Raw genomic sequence first — 23,264 nt, 5'->3', positions numbered from 1 at the left:
TACCCAGTAAATAACACAGACATCCGCATTTAATAATGAAAGGAATTCATACATTACTGGATATAACTGTGCTGCACATAAAGAGCAGCTTCTGTCTGAAGCGTTCTAAAGAAAACCCCGCCACATTCATTTGTTTACTGTGGTGAACTTTATTTATTTATTTTTCCTGTAAGGTCATAAAGTATGTTAATGTCCACACAGTTTGTCACAATGCTGGGTTTTTTTGCACTTTCTGACTTTGTTAGTGTGTTTTAAGCCGTGCATATACAGTTGAAACCAAAATTATTAGCCCTTCTGAATATTTATTTCACCAATTTCTGTATAATGGAGAGAAGATTTTTTCATAAACATAATATTTTTAATAACTCATATATATATATATATATATATATATATATATATATATATATATATATATATATATATATATATATATATATATATATATTAGTGTTCAGCTTAAAGTGACCTTTCAAAGCTTATCTTAATGAGACAAGTTTGTTCTGAATCTGGAAAAAAAACATTGCTTAAGAGGGGGCTAATAATATTGATCTTAAAATGCTTTCAAAAATGAAAAACAGCTTTTATTCAAGCCGTAATAAAACAAATAAGATTTTCTCCAAAAGAAAAAATATAGGAAATACTGTGAAAAATTCATTGCTTCATTAAACATCATTTGGAAAACATTTGAGATAAAGAGGAGCTAGTAATTCTGACTTCATCTGTAGAGAGAGAATTGTCCAAACCAGGAATGGGAAGGACCTTTTTTAGTATCTACGTGTATTAAAAAATAATCCATTGTTGTGTTTATTTATACTTGTATGCTGGTTGTGCAAGTAAATACAAACAAATTTAGAGTCCTGACTTTTGGGAATTTTGCCATTTAATTTCCATGTGCTTTGCATGCCTGCAAATGGGGAAATGATGTAACATGACGCTGGTTGACCAAAATGATCCCAGTGAAATATTTTCATACAGCATACTGATAGATCTCCCTTTCACAGCTATCAGTGTATGAGGACCGTTAAATAAACAATTGGAAAGTGGTGCATTAATATGATCACAAAACGTCATGCAAACACTAGTTGAATCCTATCTATTAGGGCAGGCTACTCCAGTTTATTGTGGGTGAGAAATTCACTACTGTATTCATGCACCTTCCTGAGATATCAATTGGGTTGCAATGTGAATGATCCTGTAAGATGGACTGTAGGACGTTAAGAGCTTTCTATCTTGTGTTGATCTTTGTCTTTTAAGGTCATCTAATGGGCGGAGCTAAGAAGATTCCATATTCAAATTAAATCACCTGGAGATCTCCTTCACTGGATATCACGCCATCACAGAGAAAACAACACTTCTGGAAGGACAGACATTAACAGGTAAAAACAAAATTATGGCAACGTGTTTAATGACTGTATTAATTTACACATTTTTATAATGTGTTAAAAAATCCTAACCCTGAATGTTAATTTTTGGGGGTTGATTGTGCCTTATTTGTATTTAATTGATATAGAAACACGTTTATTGACTGTATTCATTTACAGGCAGTTATAATGTGTTGAGAATCCCTGCTTTTTATAGATGCTTTGAATATTTGCAGTTATTTCAGGAAGATTTTGTGTTTTTTTCTTAGATGCTTAGAATATTCTCAGATTTAACCCTTAATAATAAATTCAATAACACTGAATTGAACTAAAAGTTATTCATAATTCTCCTGAAACATTATCCTTCACCTCATATTGTAAAGAACATCATGACGAACATCATCACATTATGCATTTTATTATGTGTGTGAATGAAGTATTTTGCAGAAATGTCCTTATGCCAAACAGAATGCTTTAAATGTTACAATGGGTTTACAATGTGGTTTGTATGTGAACCAGTTTGATCAGCAGAAATCCTAACCCCCTATCCCAGTAAGTTCATTTTTAGGGTGTTGATTGCAGTTTATTTGTATTTAATTGATACAGAAACATGTTTATTGACTGTATTAATTTACAGGCAGTTAAAATGTGTTGAGAATCCCTGCTCTTTTATAGATGCTTCGAATATTTGCAGTTATTTCATGAAGTTGTCGGGGGTTTTTTTTCTGAAACATTAAGCAAAACTTAAATGATTAATGTTCGGGTTACACTTTATTTGAAGTCACATTAACTACTATGTACATACTGTACATTTAAATTGATAACTCTGTGCAATGCACTTATGTATGCACATGTATATACATTGTAATTAGATTTTTTTTTATTATTTGCAAGTATTTCATTTCTGTAATTGCATTTCTAATTACACTGTTGACCCATCCCTTACACCATAGGTCTCAAACTAGATTCCTGGAGGGCCGCAGCTCCATAGTTTTGCTCCAACCCTAATCAAACACAGCTGATGCAACTAATCAAAGAGTTAAAGACTTTTTTGAACACCTTGATTATTTGGATCAACTGTGTTTGATTAGGGTTGGAGCAAAACTGTGCAGAGCCCTCCAATAATTGAGTTTGAAGACCTATGCCTTGCACCTTAACCCACGCCTAAATATGTCCCTAATAGCCCCTAAATTCTTCTACAGTTCATTGTGAACACATTATTAGGTACATTTGACATATTTTTGATAGTTAATGTCACTTAAAATAAGGTTTAACCAATGTTCTGTTTCTTTCAGGCACAATGTTAAAGTCCTTCTTGCTCATTCTCATTTTAGGTATGTTTGCAGACATACATTACTTTCTATATTTAATATTATGATGATGTTGTACGCCCTTTCATGGTGTTTTATAATTCATTCCCATTTAGGGAATGGACTTCCAGTGGAAGCATCTCTGAGATTGATGAATGGTGGGAACTCTTGCTCTGGACGAGTGGAGGTTTTCTATAATGGCGCATGGGGAACGGTGTGTGATGATTCCTGGGATCTGTCAGACGCTGCGGTGGTGTGTAGAGAGATCGGATGTGGGAATGCGACTGAGGCAAAGAGCAATGCTTATTTTGGTTCAGGAACTGGATCAATATGGATGGATGATGTGCTTTGCATTGGCAGCGAGTCCTCTCTGGTAGACTGTAAGAGAAGCGCGTGGGGAATACATAACTGTGTGCATGGTGAAGATGCTGGAGTCATTTGTGAAGGTGAGTGAAGGCTGTATTTATTGAAATATACGGTCACACTATATTTTGATGGTCCAATTGTTGAATTTAAGTCACATTGCATCTACATGCCAACTAATTCTCGTTAGATTGTAGGTAGACTGTTAGGTTGGGATTAGGGTTAGAATAAGTTTACATTTACTTGCAAGGTTTTTTAGAGTCAGTTAAATGTCTGTTAAAGGAGCATATCAACCAATATTAAGTGGATAATCTACTAATAGACCATCAAAATAAGGTGTTACCAAATATACAAATACTGTACATACTATGTCTGGAACTCTGTGTTATACTTCTATGTCTCTTTCTACATTTATTCATTACATTCACCTCAAAAACTAAAGCTAAATCTATCAAATTTTATTATATTTAGGCCCTATTAGGTTGGCAAATGGCCGTGACTCTTGTTCTGGACGAGTGGAGTGGATTCATAATAAGACATGGGGAACAGTGAGTGATGATGGCTGGGATCTGTCAGACGCTGCAGTGGTGTGTAGAGAACTGAACTGTGGGAATGTGATTGAGGCAAAGAGCGCTGCTTATTTTGGACAAGGAACAGGACCGGTATGGTTGGGCGCAGTGCAATGCAATGGGACCGAGGACTCGTTGATGAACTGTACATCCACAAAATGGGGAATACAGAGCGGTGACCATTCAAGAGATGCTGGAGTCATCTGTAACAGTGAGTAGCAAAGATGCAGATGCACTTTGCATGATGCCTTGTAAATTCCTTTAATAACTCATTACTTTTATTTTTGTATTTTATTTGTACTTTTATTTAGTGTGTATTTTAAATTGTTAAAGAACAATTTAGCAGACATTTTAGGACTAAACGTGCAGTACAACATGGTTTCATCAATTTTACATTAGTTTACCTTACATTAGCAAATTTGTTTTAACATTAGTTTACCACATTAGTTACAGCATACCAAAGACTATAGAATACACAAGACATGTCACTCCTGTAGTTTTGGTTGGGGAAGAGTGTAACATTCAATATGGAAAATGAAGCCCCACCTGCTAGTACATAAGGCTGCTTATTGATCGCTATAGACTGACTATTCTTTGGAGCACCAACAGTACGCTTTTTCAACCTCTCCCTGATCAAACACAATTGAATCTACTCATCAGAACAGTAGAAGAGACTCCAAAACCTGAGTTTAATGGGTCAGATAAGGGAGACATCCAAAATATGTACTGTTCGTGTGCCTCTTGAAACAGGGTCGGGAAACACTGATCTGGGGCAGGGGCTCGAAACAGATGCGACTTTCAGCAGTTTTTGTGTGATTCAAACTGTAGAAAAATGAGAGACTAAGAGACAGTTGCTGATTAATTTTATTGGTGATTCTTAAAATGAAATTTAATCGCAAGCTTTGCAAGAAATTTTGGAGAATTGATGTTTCCTCATTCGAACAAAATGGCTGAGCATACTGCCCGTTTGATTGACAGGCGATCCAGCAAATCAAAATGCGCTTATTCTGTGCCCCCGTCACTGTCACACATTGTCAAACAAGCAAAACAATGCAACTATACAGGTGTAATAGAATAACATGAGTGATTAACATAAAAATAAAATTAAATGTGCTCAAATGGGACACACACTGTAAAAAAAAAAAAACTTGCTGCCTAAATATTTTTAGTTGAATCAAAGGAAATTGTATAGTTATTTAAGCTTACATCAGGCAAGCTGACTATCCGCTTGTTAAGTGTGATGTCACGTGAAGCGGCTTCTGGGTCCAAGTGCTCTATTCTACTGAATGGGGAGACTCATGAAATGGTAATAATAAACGTTTACAAAGTGATTTATTACTTTTGAAAATAGCGATCGCAATATATATATCCATGCCTAATATCCGATGGCCAGAAAGTGATGAATTTTTTTATAAATTGGTAAAATTTTGGTATTTGTTATCCAGCAAGCCCAGAGATTGTTGTGTACACTATAATTTTATATAAAATGAACTTTAATGTGTGATAGGAATAAAAACGTGATCATAAACGAATGATTTCTCCACTCAAATGAATGGCGGCTTGGACCCGGAAACAGTATTACATACGTCACCAACACGTCCCCACTTAACAAGCGGATAAATACTGTTTAACTTTTTATAACTAAAAATATTTAGTTCAGACCAGAATAACTCATTGATATCAGTTAAAGAAACATAAAAACATTTGTTTTCATGAATTTTTGTGATATTTTTTACTGTGCAGAAAGCAGATATGCAATTCCTAAATACATCTTAAATACAAATATCTCCTCTCTGGCTGTCGTTATCAGTCTCACACAAGTATTTTCCTTTTATTTAAAAGTTGTGAAAACACTTTTGTTAAGAGATTTTATTTTATGATTTGAGCAAAAATATGTATTTGCAGTGCTCTCACATTCACTGCTCTATACGTTTACTACAACTATGATGAATTCCACTACTGAGATAACTAGAAATGTGAAAAGGGTGAATAGATAATAGATTTTCACATATAACCCTTTATTAATGACCTCATAAACACTGAAATGAGCTCAAACCAACAAATCCTTCAGGAGAATGTTTCATTGTTTTGTTTTTTACAATTTGTCATTGCAATTATTTCATGTGCATGAAGTGTTTTGTAGAAATTTCCTCATGCTAACCACAACGCTTCAAATGTGACAATGAGTTTGTACAGTGTGGCTTGTGTGTGAACCTGTTTGATCAGATGTGAAGCTGGTGAGCGGCTCCAGTGCGTGTGAGGGCAGATTTCAGATCCTGCATAATGATATCTGGGGCTCAGTGTGTTCCTCGGGCTGGGACGAAAAAGACGCTTCAGTGTTGTGTCAACAGCTGGGTTGTGATGATACTGGACAGCCGAAGACATTCGCAAGTCCTTCAGTGGTGAATATCTGGATGAACAATGTGGCCTGTACAGGAGATGAGTTGTCACTGCAAACCTGTCCTTTTGCTGGATGGGGGTCAAGCTGTTTGACTGGACTTTCTGCAGGAGTGCTTTGCCAAAGTAAGATCATCTTACATGAGAGCATCACAAATTCAGGCATCATGATATCAAAACTGGTGTTTTATTGTGTGATACTAGAGTACAGATACACTGATACAGAGTTTGATTAACTAGCACAGTTGTGTCTGATTGGGTTGGAACTAAACTGTGCAGGCAGCCCCGCTGTAAAGCTTATCATGTCTATATTTCACTTGCAAAAATTAATTTTCTCTTGTGTTTTCAAGGACAATGCAGTTAAAAGATGCTAATGTGAAAAGTATTCCTCCTGTAATGCTTTTTGTGTCTGTATTTCACTTGTAGAAACTACAAAACAAGTTGTGGTGAGCTTTGTGTTAACCATCAACAATGGACTGGATGTCAATGATCCACAGATTAAGCAGAAATATCTGGACAAGGTGAGGTTCATGGGAACTTTTAGTAAACAACTTGACAAATACTAATACTTCCAAAAATATTAAACAAACGTTTACATTAGTAACGGATGTAGTTTTTAACAAGAATTAAGATGATATGGATGTATCATCATCCATTTCACATTTCAGTAACAAAGATCAGTGTTACCAAAAGTAAAAACTTCTGACAATTACAGTGATAAATGGGTTAATAAGTGTGATCACTTAATGTTTTCTTAATAAAATTTCACAGATAAGGAATGTAGTTGAAGGTAAAGGAGTAAATAGTGTGAACTGGAGAACACAACCTGATGGAAAGGTGTTTCATGAACAGAAAACATCCACAGGTTTGTAAACTGAGAAGTGTTGGACACTACCTAAAATACAAGTAAACATAATCAAGCATAATTGACTTTGGTTTAACTCAGTTATACTTGTTCACAGGTCCTTTATGAATAAAGGAGGAGTCAAAAACTGCTTATAACGTTTAAATCCAATGTTCATCTATTATTAAAAATTGTTCCGAATAACTGAAGAAAAATACAGCTGAAGAATCTTCTTATTTATTTACATCTTAAGGAATTTCCACAAAACTAAATGTTTATTGGGGAAGGAAATGTGTATATAATGGTATGTTGATTCCCTGGTTTCATGAAGAAAAGAAAAATAAGAAAAATCAAGTAGATTTTTTTCAACCCGGGCTCATTGTGGAAACGTAGCCCCGCGGACGTTTGTGGAGACTGCGAAATACGTCCCGGGAGGTACGTATTCGAGCAGTTTTTGTTTTTGCGAATCCGTGAGAGGCCGCTGTGCGCGCTGTCCATCCAACGGACTAACTGAATGACTGAACAATCGACCGGGCGGCCAATCGGTCGACCCAGCCGCCCTCCTCCTCCTCCTTCCCTTGTTCGCTTTTATTTTTTTGGATTCTGTTTTCCATCTTACCTGATTTCTGGAACCGCTCTTCCCTAGACTCGATCCCGGTTGTCGCCGTGGCCGGCTCCTCCTCCCTCCACGCCTCCGCTCCGCCGACGTAACGCTTCGAGCTAAGCGGACAAACTGGTTTAGGCGGGAAAGCCCTCTACACGGAGGCGAGCAGTCAGCCGGCGAGCACGAAGAGGAGGAGCGGAGCGGCGTCACACCGCCCCCCAGTGTTCGCTCGATAAAAAACAAAACAAAAACACGGCCATACGTACCTCCGGCCATGTAAATCGCGGTCTCCAGAAACGTCCGCGGGGCTACGTTTCCAGATTGGAAACCCAGAGCTTGGGTTGATTTTTTTTATGTACTTATTTACAATAATTGTATTTCCCCTGAAAAATGACTTTCTGTGATATTTCAATAATTGACTGTGCTCCTGATAAACTGACTAAATGATAAATGATGTGATGAGATGTAACACCATATAAACCCTAGGCCTCAAACTCAATTCCTGGAGGCCCGCAGCTCTGCACAGATTTGATCCAACCCTAATCAAACACAGCTGATTCAACTAATCAAGGTGTTCAAGACTACTATGCTGTGTCCGAAATTGCATACTTCCATACTATATAGTACGCTAAAAACAGTACAAGCCGATTTGTATGTCTGAATTTGTTGAATTCGAAAAAAAACAGTATGCGAAAAGTACCCAGATGATCTAATACTTCCAGATTCTGCTGTGTGCATCTGATGCACATTACACTATCCCATGATGCCCCGCGAGAGAACTTACGAATAGGAGTGAAGCAAAGCAGCTCACGCGGGTAGGTCACGTGATCATGACAGAACGTACTTTTTTAATGGTCGAGCAGTACATTTAAATTCCAATGCAGTAGCTACTGAGTAGTAGGCGATTTTGGACGCAGCCCTTAGACTATTAAGCAGGTGTAACTTGGAGCTGAACTTTGAACTGTGGCCCTTCAGGAATTGAGTTTGAGACCATTGGTATGAACAATTTCACGCTTAAGCAAATTTTCAGACTTTTTAATAGGTTTTGTTTTATACATTGACCAAAAATATATAGTATCAGAAAGCAAATAAACATTTAACATGTAAACCAAAACCTTTGCATTTCCATTGTTTTACACCTCCAGTCAATAAATATAATCCAATGTTGGGCAATTATCCAGAGGCACTAGAGTTAACTGGCTTAAAATTAGGATTGACCTAAAAAATTATCTTATATTTTGTTGCAAAACATATGTATTATTTAATGATAAATAGGTCAAATACATGCATTATTTAATAAATTATCATTTGTAAAGAAAGAAAACGACACACTAACTTATAAATGTATTTTTATTACCAGTGTAATAAAAGTAAAGTCAAATTGGTGACACTTTAAAATAAGGTTCATTGGTTTATGCATTTACTAACATGAACTACGTATGAACAATACTGGTACAGCATTTATTAATCATAATTCAGCATTTACTAATGCATTATTAATATCCAAGTTCATGCTTGTTAATGTTAGTTAATGCACACTGAGCTAACGAACTAACAATGAACAACTGTATTTTAATTACCAACGTGAACAAATACTGTAGTAAATGTATTGTTCAATGTTTGTTTATGTTAGTAAATAACTAATACAACCTTATTGTAAAGTGTTACCATAAATGAAACATGTTGTCAGAAGTTATATTTTATTTTATCATAAACACTTCTTGAATTTCTTCTCCTGAATTTAGGAGGCTCAGTTCTCAATAGTTTTCTGTGGAAATAACAGATTGAAACACATGACACTATTTGATTAAACTTCTATATTGTTACATTTTTAAAACAATGACAAAAGTATAATTAATTTACAAAAGGTTTACAAACCTGTCATGGACCAAATAATTTCTTTTCCTGAAACACTTGTCCGTCCTGCTGCGTTCTCCAGCTGACAGAGAAATTTCCTTCCTTTTTAACCTCCTGAGTGATCTGTGTAATTCAGATAAAGGAGAGCACAGTTACTAAGTGGCCAAAAAAAAAAAAGTAAAATCTGTACTTTTAATCAGAATATTGTTAGTTACTTTGTTGAGTACTTTTGCCATCAGAAAAGGATTGTTGGGATCAACATTAGAATCAGAGTTCACCTTAATCTTGAGTACATTTATGATATCTGTGCAGGAAAGACAACATTTATAAAGTAAAATACGGTGATACAATATGACATGTGCTCTTTGCTTAATAGATATATATGTGAAGTTTATTTATAAACAAATTTCCTGAGGATTACGTGCTTATGTTTGACCACGGCTGGTCACCGCATAAGCTAGTACATGATTTACCAATCAGACCATTCCTAAGTCACTATAATAAATAAATAAGTTTCATACCACAGTTATCTTCGTTTTGAAGAGTCCCCGCTTACTGCACTACTCCTCCCCCTCTTTTCCTAAATAGGGCAGCACGGCAGCCCAGTGTTGCCTCACAACGAGAATATCACTGGTTCAAGTCCTTACCAGGCCAGCCGACGTTTCTGTAGTTTTCCACGTTTCTAAGCTTACATGTTCTCCTCATGCTCGCATGGGTTTCCCCTGGTGTCCTCCCACCAGACATGCGACTTAAATTAATTGACTAATCCAAATTGGCACCATAGATGAGCTCCTAGTCAGCAGTACATCTCTTCATACAATTCCTAATTTGTCTTTAGCTTTAAACAGCAGGGGGGTTCTCGAGCTAAGCTCAAACTCCCCTCTCGACCTTCAAATGGGAGGCAGCCCCAGGCTTGAGGATCTTCTGAGCTTAGGGCTCTCTCCCAGGATAACATGCCAAACATGCTTCATAATCAATCATCAGCTAAGTGTGAACTCTTGAATATATTATTTTTCACAGACGATTAGCCTATTTGATGTTCATTTTATGTTTCAAATAGGAATACATGTTCCTGATTAATATTTGCAGAAGTAGAGAAATACAGAAGCCTGTTTGCGCAATGGATTGAAATTTAAATATCTAATATAGAGGAACGCACTCACAATTCCCAGGAAAAAATAAAAACACAGATCTGGGATGTAAGCTCAGGATTAAAAGCAAATGTCTTATAGGATAACTCTTTATAAACTCTGAACTTAAAAGGAAAGAAAGTCTGAATTGCCAGATTTAATAGCTCAGAGCTATAGCTAAAAGCCTAAGGTTAGCCAGATTACATATTACATTTTTTAATTAATTTCTTACAATTCAGAGTTACATTATTTTTTTCTTAAATCATTCTGGATTTAAATATAGAAAAATAGGTGTAAAGTATAAAAATAATAAAGAATGTAAACTAAAAATATTAATAAATAGATAAAATTTGCCAGTTGTAACAAACAATTCTTGATTTTTTCAAGTTTATTTCACTGATCTGAGTTATCTTTTTACTTTTTCCCCCTCAGAATTGTGAAATAGTTGCTGTTACCTTTTTTTTCTATGGCAGAAACCATCTTCTACAGAGAAGTGGTGTTCTGTACAGTATTTGACTTGAACGCACCTTTGCAAATGACTCCTGCGTCATATGCATGAATGCATTGATTGTTTCCCCATCCACCAAACTGGCAGTTCCTAAGGTTGGACTCTTGACCAGTGCATCTGAGGGAATCCATCCATATGGGCCCATCACCAGCTCCAAAAACGGCATAAGAAAAGGGCTCTGCATTTTCACCACAGCCCAGCTCTCTGCACAGCACAAAAGCATCCGGGAGATCCCAGCTGTTGTGGCACACAGTCCCCCAGCGGCCATCGTGAAACACAGACACTGTGCCCTGGCATGGGTTATCTGTATTCACCAACTTCACCTCTAGAAAAAGAAAAAGAGTTCTTATATTTCAAAGCCCTTCATGGGACCTTTAACTATTGGAGCAAAATGGGTCTCAAAAGGCCAGAACAGCAGAAATGTGCACGAATGGATACATTTTTTTGAAATGTAAAAAAATGAATGGATATGCTGTCAGGCATCTAATTTACCTCGGCACACGACACCTGCATCTTGCTCATGCACACAGCTGTTTAGTCCCCATGAGTTTGACTTGCAGTTCATCAGCGAAGACTCCGAGCCTGTGCATTGCACATTATTCAACCAAATTTGCCCTACACCGCTTCCAAAACTCTTGACCTCCACTGGAGTTCCACATCCCAGCTCTCTGCAGATGACCACAGCCTCAGTCATATCAAAGCTGTCTCCACAAACCGTTCCCCACTGATTGTTTCGAAGAACCTCCACCCTTCCAGAGCAACTGCTGCCTCCATTCACCAGCCTCACTTCTGAGAGAGAGAATGAATAACAACATATCTCAGACACGAGGCATACTTACTGTCAACACACAGAAAAGGTTTGTGTTGCTAACACTGTAAAACATCTGTTCAAATTGCAATGTTAGCTTGATCTATGCACCAACAATGTTGAATCTAGTTTAACATCTATAGTTTACCTAAAATACTTTTGGGGTGTACTCACACTAGGCACGATTTTCTTGAACCTTGCCCAGGTGCGATTGTCCCCTCTCCTCTCGGCCTGCACTCACTTTGCATTTTTGCCCTCTAAGCCCGAGCACGCTTACGTCATCAATGATGCGACTTTAGTTTTAAAGGGAAGCACTCTCGCTTAACACAGTGGAGTTTTCTTTAGTTATATTGCTTCTATTATTTTAAGTCGTGCAGTGACACGCAGTTAAATCTTTTGCTGAACAGACTCACCACTTTTGATGCTCGATAAATTTCATGAAAGTCATCGTGCTGCACGTATTAGGTTTTCTGAGGGTTCCGTTAGGGGGGTTGCATATTTAATCAAATATGACAGTTCGTGTTTATTAAAAAGTAAGAACTATTAATAAATCTGTATGCAACAGTCACTTAAAAGTGACGTCGCCTCTTCAGTTTCTCCCTCTGGCATGATTTGCACTCATACTACAAGAGTACCACGCCAAAGCCCAACCGAACTATGCTCTGGCACACCTCCAATCAGACCAGGGCTGGCTAACTGAACCAACTGATTCAGAGCACTCACATTTGTCAAACAAACTGGGAAATGCGCCCGGGCACGGTTCCAATAGTCTAGTGTGGGTACACTCTTATTATATTAAAAGTGTAACAGAGCAACTTTTATTGAAATTTTTAATATAATCTAAAATTATTGGTCATGAAAATCTGGTACGAAATCCAGGAATCCTGGTAAAGAGCTGTCAATACTTCATTATGAATTATTGTACAGAATTATATAAAATCCAGACACTGGTAGATTATATCAACAATTTAAATGTCACTTTTTTGCCTTTTTATAATATTGCAAGATGCAAAATCAAGGCCCCATAATGAAATTCAAAAGCATGAATATATTTGTGCAATAAAAATGTTTTCCAAATTATGAGTTACTTAACTGTAATAAGGTTGTATACTGGTGTTTACAGACAGTTTTATAGTGTGGTATTTTCATCCTGAACATTCTTAGATCACCCAATGCTTTCTGATTGCTAATTCGCTTGCATTTTGACATTTTATTACAATGTGAATTTGTACGAATTAGCACTAAACTGACCAAATGTAAAATAGACCAACATACATTTACTTGATATGAAACAGAGAACAACTTTCTGCTGTAAAGTCAACTCAAAATTAAGCTGCATTTTCTTAATGTTTTTTGCAGGCTATAGGATATATGAACAGTTTTTTCCCCTACCTATAAACCTCCGGTGAACAGTTAATGTGACTTTTTTCATTTTTATACGGTTTCTTTTAGAGCAGGCATGTCCAAACTCGGTCCTGGAGGGCCGATGTCCTGCAAAGTTTAGTTCCAACCCCAATCAGACACACCTGGGCTAGCTTATCAAGCTCTTATTAGGCTTTCTAGAAACATCCCTGCAGGTGTGTTGAGGCAAGTTGGAGCTAAAATCTGCAGGACACCGGCCCTCCAGGACCGAGTTTGGACACTCCTGTTTTAGAGCATTTAGGTTGTCACGTAATTAAAATTAAGCGCACGCACCATCAGGATCAATACAATAAGACGTGGTGCAGAAAATTTTAATTTAATGCAGTGCTTCTTTTACAGTCTGAGACCCACTTTATATCATATATTGATGAGGCAGTTAAGATCATTGATTTTGTTATGAAAACAGACATTAAATGATGCAATTCTGTAACAGCATACAGTTCACCGAAAGCGTTTTAACTGGATTACTGAAAATTAAAAGTTCTTTAGCATATATCCTATTGCAGCTATTGTACATAAGCACATCTGTTGATTTCAGAACTCTCTTTGTTTATATTTACCTCCACAGACAACTCCGGCATCTTGTGAATGTGTACAGGAGCTTATAGAGGCAGAGAAGCTGCATTGATTCAGCGAGGACTCGCTCCCATTGCACTGTAGATTATCCATTAGTATGTTACCGGAACCGGGGCCAAGATAAGCTCTACTGTATGTCTTATTGAAAGGACCACAGCCGAGCTCTCGACACAACACAAGACCATCCAGATCCCCCCAGTTGTTGTCACACACGGTGCCCCAATTTCCACTATAGCGAACTTGCACTGTCCCAGAGCACATGCTGGGACCATTAACCAAGCTCACCTCTGAAAATAGACAATAGTTTGTATGAATTCACATTGCAATCGACGTGCAGTATTGATGTAGTTTAGTTTGTGGTGGCGCTTACCTCTGCATATCACTCCTGCATCAGTGTTGTGGGTAACTGGTTGACTCTGGATCCCTGAAATGCAGCTTTTCAGAGAGATCTCAGTGCCAGTGCATGCATTGTTGTACGTCCAGATGCTCCCTTTACCCCTCTTTAAAAAAGACCTATTCGTGACACTCAGCGCAGTCCCACATGAGAGCTGTTTGCAGATCACATCTCCACCCAGCAGATTCCAGCCATCATTATAAACCGTTCCCCAGCCATAACCATCATACAGGACCTCCACCCTCCCAGAGCAGTTGTTTCGTCCATCTGCAAACCTGACCTCTACAAGACAAAAAAGAAGACCCTACTAGCTTGTGCATTTACATTTAGTCATTTAGCAGATGCTTTTGTCCAAAGCTACTTACAATTAAGTAGGCATTCAGTGATTCAACAAGAAAAGGTAATACACACAACACAACAAGAGCTAATTATGCAAAGAAACTGTTAGTGCTCAGAGAATGAAGTGCTCAGGGGAGAGGGCTTTTAGAGAAAGAAAGAGAGAGGACTGTTATATATATATATATATATATATATATATATATATATATATATATATATATATATATATATAGAGAGAGAGAGAGAGAGAGAGAGAGAGGTTGTAAGAAAGTGTCTGCAAAACTGGTGCAAGTATCAGTTAAAGGGTCAGAGAGATGAAAGAGTGTATTTTCTACAGGTGGTTTGTCAAGCCCACTCACCTGTGTGAGGCACACTCAAGGCTGATTTATATTTCTTTGTCAAGGGCATGCGTATGGCAGCCTCTGTGTGGTCGCATAGCCCTCGCCCTGGCTGACACTAACCCTGATGTGCACCTCTCAAAAAATATAACTAGTCAAATGTCACAACGACGCGTAGTACAAGCTCTGTAATTGGTCGGTTTGGTTGCAGTTACGTGCATGTCCGGTGCTGAGAGGCGCGAGCCAGATGGAGCGAGTGTTTACAAGAGTTGAATCCTGTAAAGGAGCTCCAATTGGACAGTTTTGTTTGGTGTTTACTTTATGATTACAGTTGTTGCACATTCGGCGGTTCCCTCCTCTTAATGAGTGAGTTTTAGCTATTTGTAGCATTTGGAAAAAACTAAATACATGCAAAGAAACTCGACACAGAGGAACAGAAATACCTCACTGCCAGCTAGCATTTCGTAAGTACTACTAGTAAGTTTTGTAAACTGCAAGCCGTTGGTTTCGCCAATCACTCGATGCAGAAGTATAAATCAGCCTTCAGAATTGATAGAGTTTTGGGGTTATCATGTTTAAGAGGCTTTTGCACTAGAGTAATATTTTCATGGTTCCTGTAAAAGCTGGAATATATTTGCACTGCAGAAATTTAGTTATAAGAATTTCTCTTGGGTAAAAAAAGATAAATAAATGTGGGCATTTAACACAGGATTTTTTTATTAACAAAAATGTATGTACTGATATATAATGTAAAACAAAACTCTTATTCCTCTCATAATTTTATCTAAACTTTTAACTTAGTGCTCCAAAATTACAGATTTGGGGATTTGGCAATAGATATTTGTGAAATCTAATTTTATGGTTAGGTTTAGAGTTATATACAGAATAGAGATGAACATAATAGAGATATAAACAGAAAAGAGATGGACATAATAGAGATATAAACAGAATAGAGATGGACATAATAGACATATATACAGAATAGAGATGGACATAATAGACATATATACAGAATAGAGATGGACATAATAGACATATATACAGAATAGAGATGGACATAATAGACATATATACAGAATAGAGATGGATATAATAGATATATAAACAGAATAGAGATATTGATAATAGAGATATAAAAAGAATAGAGATGGACATAATGGTCACACTTTACAATAAGGTTCATTAGTTAATGTTAATTAATGCATTTACTAACATGAACAAATAATGAACAATACATATACTACTGTATTTGTTCATGTTAGTTAATGAAAATACAGTAGTTCATTGTTAGTTAATGTTAACTCATGGTGCATTAACTAATGTTAACAAGCAGGGACTTGGATGTTTAACAATGCATTAGTAAATGTTCAATTATGATTAATAAATGCTGTACATGTGTTGTTCATGATTAGTTCATGTTAGTAAATGCATTAACTAATGAACCTTATTGTGAAGTGTTACCGACATAATAGACATATAAACAGAAAAGAGATGGACATAATAGACATATATAAAGGATAGAGATGGACATAAAAGACATATAAACAGAAAAGAGATGGACATAATAGACATATATAAAGGATAGAGATGGACATAATAGATATATAAACAGAATAGAGATATTGATAATAGAGATATAAATAGAATAATGATGGACATAATAGAGATATAAACAAAATAGAGATGAACATAAAGAAATAAAAAGAATACAGATGAACATAATAGAGATATAAACAGAAAAGAGATGGACATAATAGAGATATAAACAGAATAGAGATGGACATAATAGACATATATACAGAATAGAGATGGATATAATAGACATATATACAGAAAAGAGATGGATATAATAGAGATATAAACAGAATAGAGATATTGATAGTAGAGATATAAAAAGAATAGAGATGGAGATAGAGATATCAATAAAATAATGATGGACATAATAGAGATATAAACAAAATAGAAATAGAGATAACAGAGATATAAACAGAATAGAGATGGAGATAATAGAGACATAAACAGAATAGAGATATAAACATAACATTCAAAATCTGTCATTTTGGAATTTAAATTTCCAGGAATTAGATTTGTTTGGCCTTATGAAATTTAGGGCATGCAAAAATATGTTGTGTGAAATATTTGTTTACCTTTTACAATTTAAGTGTTTCTTTTAGATACAGTAGCAAAGCAAAAAGTCCTCAATAGAGAGAGACAGTGCTCGAGGCAAAAATGACAAGTATCCTTTCATTCATCATTTATTTCATTGCCAAATGCATTTAGATCTTTGAGTAAATGCACATGTAAATGAAAATATGAATCAGATTTCAAGGTTTAGGTTTTGCATGAACAGAACTTTCAGAATCTGCCATTTTAAATTCCACAATTCAGACTTAATGTACAAAAACTGCTGCATGTAAACATACCCTGTTTGTTTGCTTTTACTTCAGGCTGTGATGTTTGTACCCACCTGAACATTTGACTCCAGCATCATCGGCGTGTGTACAGGTGTGCACTCCCCAACCTTTAAACACACAGCTTTCAAGTGAAGTCTCTTGGCCTGTGCAGATAATGCCATCCATCCATATTTGACCAGATCCCTGCCCGAAATAAGCATTGAAGTGTAAAGACGCTGGTGTTCCACAGCCACGTTCTGCACACGCCACCATTGCGTCCATGATATCCCAGCTGTTATCACAGACCGTTCCCCACTCTCTGCTGTGGAAGATCTCCACTCTTCCTGAACAGTTGTCGCTGCCGCCTACAAACCTTACAGTAACTGCAGATGTGAACATGTAGAAAGCATGTAATGATAACCATACTGATATCAGGATGATAAGATTGAATAATACAGTAACATTTTTAAATACAGCTATGGGGAGAAATTACGATAAAACTCATTCTCAGTTTCACTGATATACTTATGTTTGAGTAAAATGTGATTTAAGCCTTTTTTTGCAAACTACTGATGATAGTTCTTCCGAAATTTAAAATTAGAAATAAAATGTAAGTTAATTTTGCATAAAATAACAAATACATTTTTAGTGATATATATAAATAAATAAATAAATAATATGTTTTTCAACATATGTTTTACCCAGTGGATGCCCTTCCAGCTGCAACGTAATACTGGGAAACACCCAGATACTCTCACATTCACACACAGGCACCAATTTAGTTTATTCAATTCACCTACAGTGCATGTTTTTTTTTTCCTGAGCACCTGAAGGAAACACATGCGAACATGGAGAGAACATGCAAACTCCTCACAGAAATTTGAGGTGACAGTGCTAACCGCTGAGCCACCGTGCAGCCTAAAGCTCTAAAGCTTTCCCATCATTCTTTCTTTCTTCTCAGATGGGATGCCAGGCCAAATCAAAGGTTATGATGCGCCAACTTTGGCCTGTGGGCCCTAGTTTGGGCATCTCTAATCTAGAGAAACTGAGAGTTTTCAAGTGGTCAATATTTTTTCCCATAGCTGTACATCCCCTTTAGCATCCCATGGAATATTTCTTTGCACAAAAGATTCCTTTACTATTCCAATTGACTATTTTCTTTACCCAAAATGGCCCTCCTGTAAGCTATAATAGAAGAGTAAGAATTCATAACCTACGATCACAGTTGACTCCGACATCTTTAGTGTGGTCGCATGCATCAGTCTGATTAGCCCATTCACAGTCCAACACTGAGCTCTCGTTTCCAAAACAGTTCAGGTCATCCGTCAGCACTGACCCCGAACCCTCACCAAACGCAGCGCCAGGCACCACACCAATGAGAGGACCACAACCTGCCTCAATGCAGACCATGTTCCCTTCAACATCGTCAAAGTCCTGATCACAAACCGTGCCCCATTCATACAAGTAAATCTCAACTCTTCCAGAACAAGCATTTGCACCGTCCATCAGCCGCACCGCTGGTGGCACTGGGGCAGTTAGTTGACTGGGAATGCTGACGGATAAGCTTTCTACACTGTCTGTTTGGGAAACACAAAATCTTATTTTTGCCATGTGTGTTATTTAAGCTGCAGGACTGGTGTGTGCATGCAGAAGTGTGTCTCACCCAGGAGAAGAATGATGAAGCTCAACAAGTACAGCATAGTGACTGCAGAAAAATAGTGCACAATCAACTTCAATCATAATTTAAGTTAAAAGCTTAACAATTATCTTATAAAACAGCAGGATTTAATGCAATTCAGTAACCTTAAATAAAAGTGGGATAATTTATATTTTAATTGTTTTACCAATTAGTCAAAACATCAAAACATTGTTAAATGACTCAATGATTATTTAAAAAGGCTCCTAAAAAGGCATATAGTATGAATATTTAGCATATTTAATTAATAATATTTAATTATAAAAAATGTATGCACTATTTAATTTCTAGCAATACAATATATGAAGAGTTCAGATGCAAAATCCTCTGAAATTTCCATTGAAAATTAGCATTTTTCCTCAGCTCCTATGTTGATGTTGAGTTATTTCATTTTAAAGATCTTTAAAAGAGTGTATGCTTTGAGATTACTGTAAGTAAGTAAAGGTTTATTTAATATAGCACCATTCCCAGACATTGACAGTGCTTTACAATAAGAGAAAACAACTACAAGAACACTTGACAATAAAAGAAGACATGTTAAACATATAAAAACTAATTAAATACAGAAACACTAATGCCGTTAATTAAAAGCTTGACCAAAAAGGTGCGTCTTTAAATGCTTTTTAAAAAGTTCAACTAATCTCAAGAGTTCTCAGTGCTATAGGGAGAGAGTTCCAGAGCCGTGGGGCCACCACACAGAAAGCACGGTCACCTTTAGTCTTAAGACGAGTTCTGGAAATGGCTAACAGGTCTTTGCCAGAAGACCTCAGAGACCGGTTACATGAGTGACTGCTTAAGAGATCTTGAATATACAGGTGTGCTTGACCATGCAGAGCTCTATATGGAATGACCAGAACCTTAAAATTTACTCTAAAACTAATAGGAAGCCTGTGAAGTGCCTTAAGCGCAGGAGTAACGTGTGACCTCCTACTGGTGTTAGTTAAAAGACTCGCCGCTGCATTCTGCACAACTTCCAAATCGATCCATAGAGGAGTTGTTCAGACAAGTAAACAGAACATTACAATAATCCAATCGTGAAGAGATGAAGGCATGGACAAGCATCTCCATCTCTTCCTTTGACTCAATATAGACAGGTTCCTTATAAAAATGCTCATTTTTTAAGTCAATTTCAAGCGGCTTTTAGAGGTTTTTGCATCTGAACTCTTCATATTTCAATAACATAGACTAAGAATCATGCTAATAATGATGCATAATGCCACCAAAGTCATTTAACATCTTCATCATGCAGCTAAATCAGAACTTATTACCCCAAAAAAGCAGCTCAAACCTTTTGAGATCTCTTCATCAGATGTTCACCAGCTTCAACCTTTAGTCTTTGGATGAGTGAATGTGTTCATATGTGATGTGTGTTTAGCAGGAGCACCTCCTCCTTCCCTCAGACTGATCTCAGGTGTTTATTTAGATACAAACATGCTCAGAATACCCCATTACAGTCTTCGAGCTGCTAATGGATGACTGAGGATAGCTGGGAAGTTCAAGTTAGAAATGTGAGCACTAAAGTAAGTCTGATTGCACATGTTGGATACTGGAGTCTATGATTGTACAAATGTATTTAAAGTGAGGATAAGGGGAAATTCAGAAGAAGAAAAAAAGATAGTTATGTTTTTGGGTTATTTTCTTGAAAATATCTTGAGCAGAACAGCCGCATTTGGCACTCAAATCTGAATTTAACTATTCAAATAAGCCGAAAAAGAGAAATGAATGGCCGTGCTTCAAGAATATGCAAATGAGCATCTTAAAGAAACTAAAGGACGAGGCTGGAAACATGTCAGCAACTAATCAGGTGCCCAACAGTGTCTGAAATATCAATGCTTTAAAGCAGGGGTGCCCAAAACATTTTAATGTGCCAATGAGAGCTGTGGGCTGAAGGTAAATATAACAAACTTTATTACGTAAAAGTTGTATTGGGTAATTTCTTAATTGATTTCATAAGATTAAACAGTAAATAGAAAACATTATTTTAAATAATAATGCAGTATAACATTTAAAATGATAACTTATTACAATAAAAACATGAACAATCCCATTTATAACACAGTGGAGTTCAATGCTGAATATATTAGTCTAGATTAGACAGTTATATTGTATATTTGAGTCATTCGTCATTTTTCCCCTCTTAAAAGTTGCTGATGTGCTTTATTTTGATTGACATTTGAACTACTAATCAGTTCTCGTAAAGATTTTAAGCCAACTGACTGTTGAACATAGAGTGCATTTGGTTTGTTTTTGCTTATTTTTGCAGCGTGCGAATGGCAAGTGGAAGAGCCGGCTTGTAACAACTGCTCTCATAAATATTAAAATTCAGCTGACAGAGGTTTGCATATGGTGTCATAACAATGTTGAAGTAACGTCTGCATGACTCAAGGCTCACATGTTGAAATGGGTCGTTTGATTATTATTGTTTACATATAATACGTTCTATGATTGCGCTGTTCTACTTTAGAACACTAGAATGTTCGTTTGGGATCTTTTGGAAGCAGGATGTTGTCCATATATGGTGTTTTCCACAAAAAGGACCATCATTGAATAAACATTCAGGTTTCAGTGAATGAAACAAGTCCGTGAGTGAAAGTTCACTTCCATTAGAGGACGAATGCACACCTGAAACACATTATCCATAGTTATTTTGTTTGCTGTTATATCCTCTTCACCCTTGGAAGACCAGGTAGGAAAACATTCCAATTCATACGTCAAAATAACCGGCAAAACTGTTCCTCAAAGCAACAAGACACATAAATTATACAGAAATACTATAGAAGTAGGCCTGATGTTTACTATAAATAAAAATGACATATAATTATTTATTTACAGAGCTAATGATGAGTACAGAAATATTAAATGAGTTAATACTTGTAAACACTTGGAACGATTGTAACAGCAGTAGGCCTGTCTGTCACGACGTCACAACTCATTAGCATACAAGTTTTTAAATGATTTTGATTAAATCTCATTTTAATTTTGTGTCAATTAATTTTCGAAATGTTGCTGCGATGCAAAAGTTACATGCTTGCGATCAGATACGTTTCTCTGATTTCTTCTCTAATCAGGTTTTTTAAAGTAAAGGTAAAATTATTTTATACCAGGTTTTTCTTTGTATAGCCTTATAGAAATAAGTTGCATCGATGTCATACACGACATTCACCACAGGAAGGCGGCATTGCCTTTTCAATATTGATTTTTAAAAATTTTCAAAGAATAATTTAATAAAAGCCAAAAATGTCTCGAGTTTCATGATTGTACACAAGTTCATCAGTGTAATACACACAGTTCCCCACAGGAGGGCGGCGTTTTGTTACCTTCACTCGCATTTTTCATGTAAGATATGTTAACTTGCGTTTTTGATGGCAATCATAATAATAAGTTAGTTGAATTTTATACTTAAATTATGATCATTAAAATGTAAAATAATATAAACTTTTTTAATAGATAAAAACGAAGCGCTTGCACCCTTTTACTCAATTCAAAAGCACATTTATAACACTACAAACATTAGCATTTTTTTTCAAAAACTTGCAATTTTTAGTTCTTTTGCACATATTATTTTCAATAATTTAGATGTTTTGATGATTTTTCAAATGCAGAAAAAATTAAAGCTCGAGTTTTACTACTTAACATAAGTGTGTCAGTGTAACACACACAATTCACCACAGGAGGGCGGTATTTCGTTCCCTTAACTCGTATTTTTATGTAAGATATCTGTTAACTTTTTAATGGCAATCAGTAAAAAGTTGGATGAATGTTATACTTAAATTATGATCATTAACATTTTTAAATTATATATATATATATATATATATATATATATATATATATATATATTTAATAGATAGAAACGAAGCGCTTACATTTTAAGCCCACCTTTTTACTCAATTCAAAAGCACATTTTTAACACTAGAAACATAAGTGAAACATCACTATTCAACATAACTGTGTCAGTGTAATACACACAATTCACCACAGGAGGGCGGTATTTCATTCTCTTAACTTGTATTTTTATAAATACAAGTTATTATAAATATATATATTTTTATACTTGTATTTTCATTCTCTTAACTTGTATTTGTATTTTATTTTGATGTCAATCCCAATAATGTGCTTTGTTTTGTTGCAGTTTGAGCAGTGATCATTATAAAAAAACTTATATATTTTAATAAATAACAACCAAGCTCTGACGCCATTTTATTTTATTCAAAAGCACATTTTTAACACTAGAAACTTTAGCATTTTAAATAATTCAGCAATTTTAATTCTTTTGCACATTTATTTTCAATAATGTAGATGTTCTGTTGATTTTTCAAACTAATCCCGAATTATTTAATAAAAAGGCTCGA

At 36.0% G+C, this 23,264-nt stretch overlaps 2 protein-coding genes across 4 annotated transcripts in view; one reads left to right on the top strand and one right to left on the bottom strand.

Annotated features, from left to right (window-relative positions):
- Positions 1 to 7,790, top strand: part of LOC101884942 (soluble scavenger receptor cysteine-rich domain-containing protein SSC5D) — a 105,295-nt gene extending 97,505 nt beyond the window's left edge. Inside the window, exons 9-16 of one of the 2 annotated variants that reach the window (XM_021475421.3) lie at positions 1,258 to 1,379; positions 2,660 to 2,698; positions 2,791 to 3,120; positions 3,509 to 3,817; positions 5,833 to 6,129; positions 6,430 to 6,524; positions 6,775 to 6,868; positions 6,966 to 7,790. In XM_021475421.3, the coding sequence (XP_021331096.3) occupies positions 2,665 to 2,698; positions 2,791 to 3,120; positions 3,509 to 3,817; positions 5,833 to 6,129; positions 6,430 to 6,524; positions 6,775 to 6,868; positions 6,966 to 6,976 (1,170 nt within the window). In that variant the 5' untranslated portion in view covers positions 1,258 to 1,379; positions 2,660 to 2,664 and the 3' untranslated portion in view covers positions 6,977 to 7,790. Of the gene's footprint in view, positions 1 to 1,257; positions 1,380 to 2,659; positions 2,699 to 2,790; positions 3,121 to 3,508; positions 3,818 to 5,832; positions 6,130 to 6,429; positions 6,525 to 6,774; positions 6,869 to 6,965 lie in introns of those variants that run through there. The other variant, XM_073946971.1, reaches the window with a different exon arrangement.
- Positions 7,791 to 8,783: 993 nt separating this feature from the next.
- The window catches only part of si:dkey-14d8.21, a 47,971-nt gene continuing 33,490 nt past the window's right edge, over positions 8,784 to 23,264 (bottom strand). The window contains exons 1-11 of one of the 2 annotated variants that reach the window (XM_009300019.5): positions 20,201 to 21,588; positions 18,880 to 18,921; positions 18,434 to 18,793; positions 17,291 to 17,599; positions 14,123 to 14,428; positions 13,737 to 14,039; positions 11,439 to 11,735; positions 10,966 to 11,271; positions 9,524 to 9,612; positions 9,330 to 9,431; positions 8,784 to 9,219 (exon numbers count right to left, since the gene is read on the bottom strand). In XM_009300019.5, the coding sequence (XP_009298294.2) occupies positions 9,333 to 9,431; positions 9,524 to 9,612; positions 10,966 to 11,271; positions 11,439 to 11,735; positions 13,737 to 14,039; positions 14,123 to 14,428; positions 17,291 to 17,599; positions 18,434 to 18,793; positions 18,880 to 18,916 (2,106 nt within the window). In that variant the 5' untranslated portion in view covers positions 18,917 to 18,921; positions 20,201 to 21,588 and the 3' untranslated portion in view covers positions 8,784 to 9,219; positions 9,330 to 9,332. Of the gene's footprint in view, positions 9,220 to 9,329; positions 9,432 to 9,523; positions 9,613 to 10,965; positions 11,272 to 11,438; positions 11,736 to 13,736; positions 14,040 to 14,122; positions 14,429 to 17,290; positions 17,600 to 18,433; positions 18,794 to 18,879; positions 18,922 to 20,200; positions 21,589 to 23,264 lie in introns of those variants that run through there. The other variant, XM_073946954.1, reaches the window with a different exon arrangement.

This window comes from Danio rerio, chromosome 4 (genome assembly GCF_049306965.1).
Source record: "Danio rerio strain Tuebingen ecotype United States chromosome 4, GRCz12tu, whole genome shotgun sequence".
Lineage (NCBI taxonomy): Eukaryota > Metazoa > Chordata > Actinopteri > Cypriniformes > Danionidae > Danio > Danio rerio.
This window is presented reverse-complemented; position numbering and strand designations above follow the sequence as displayed.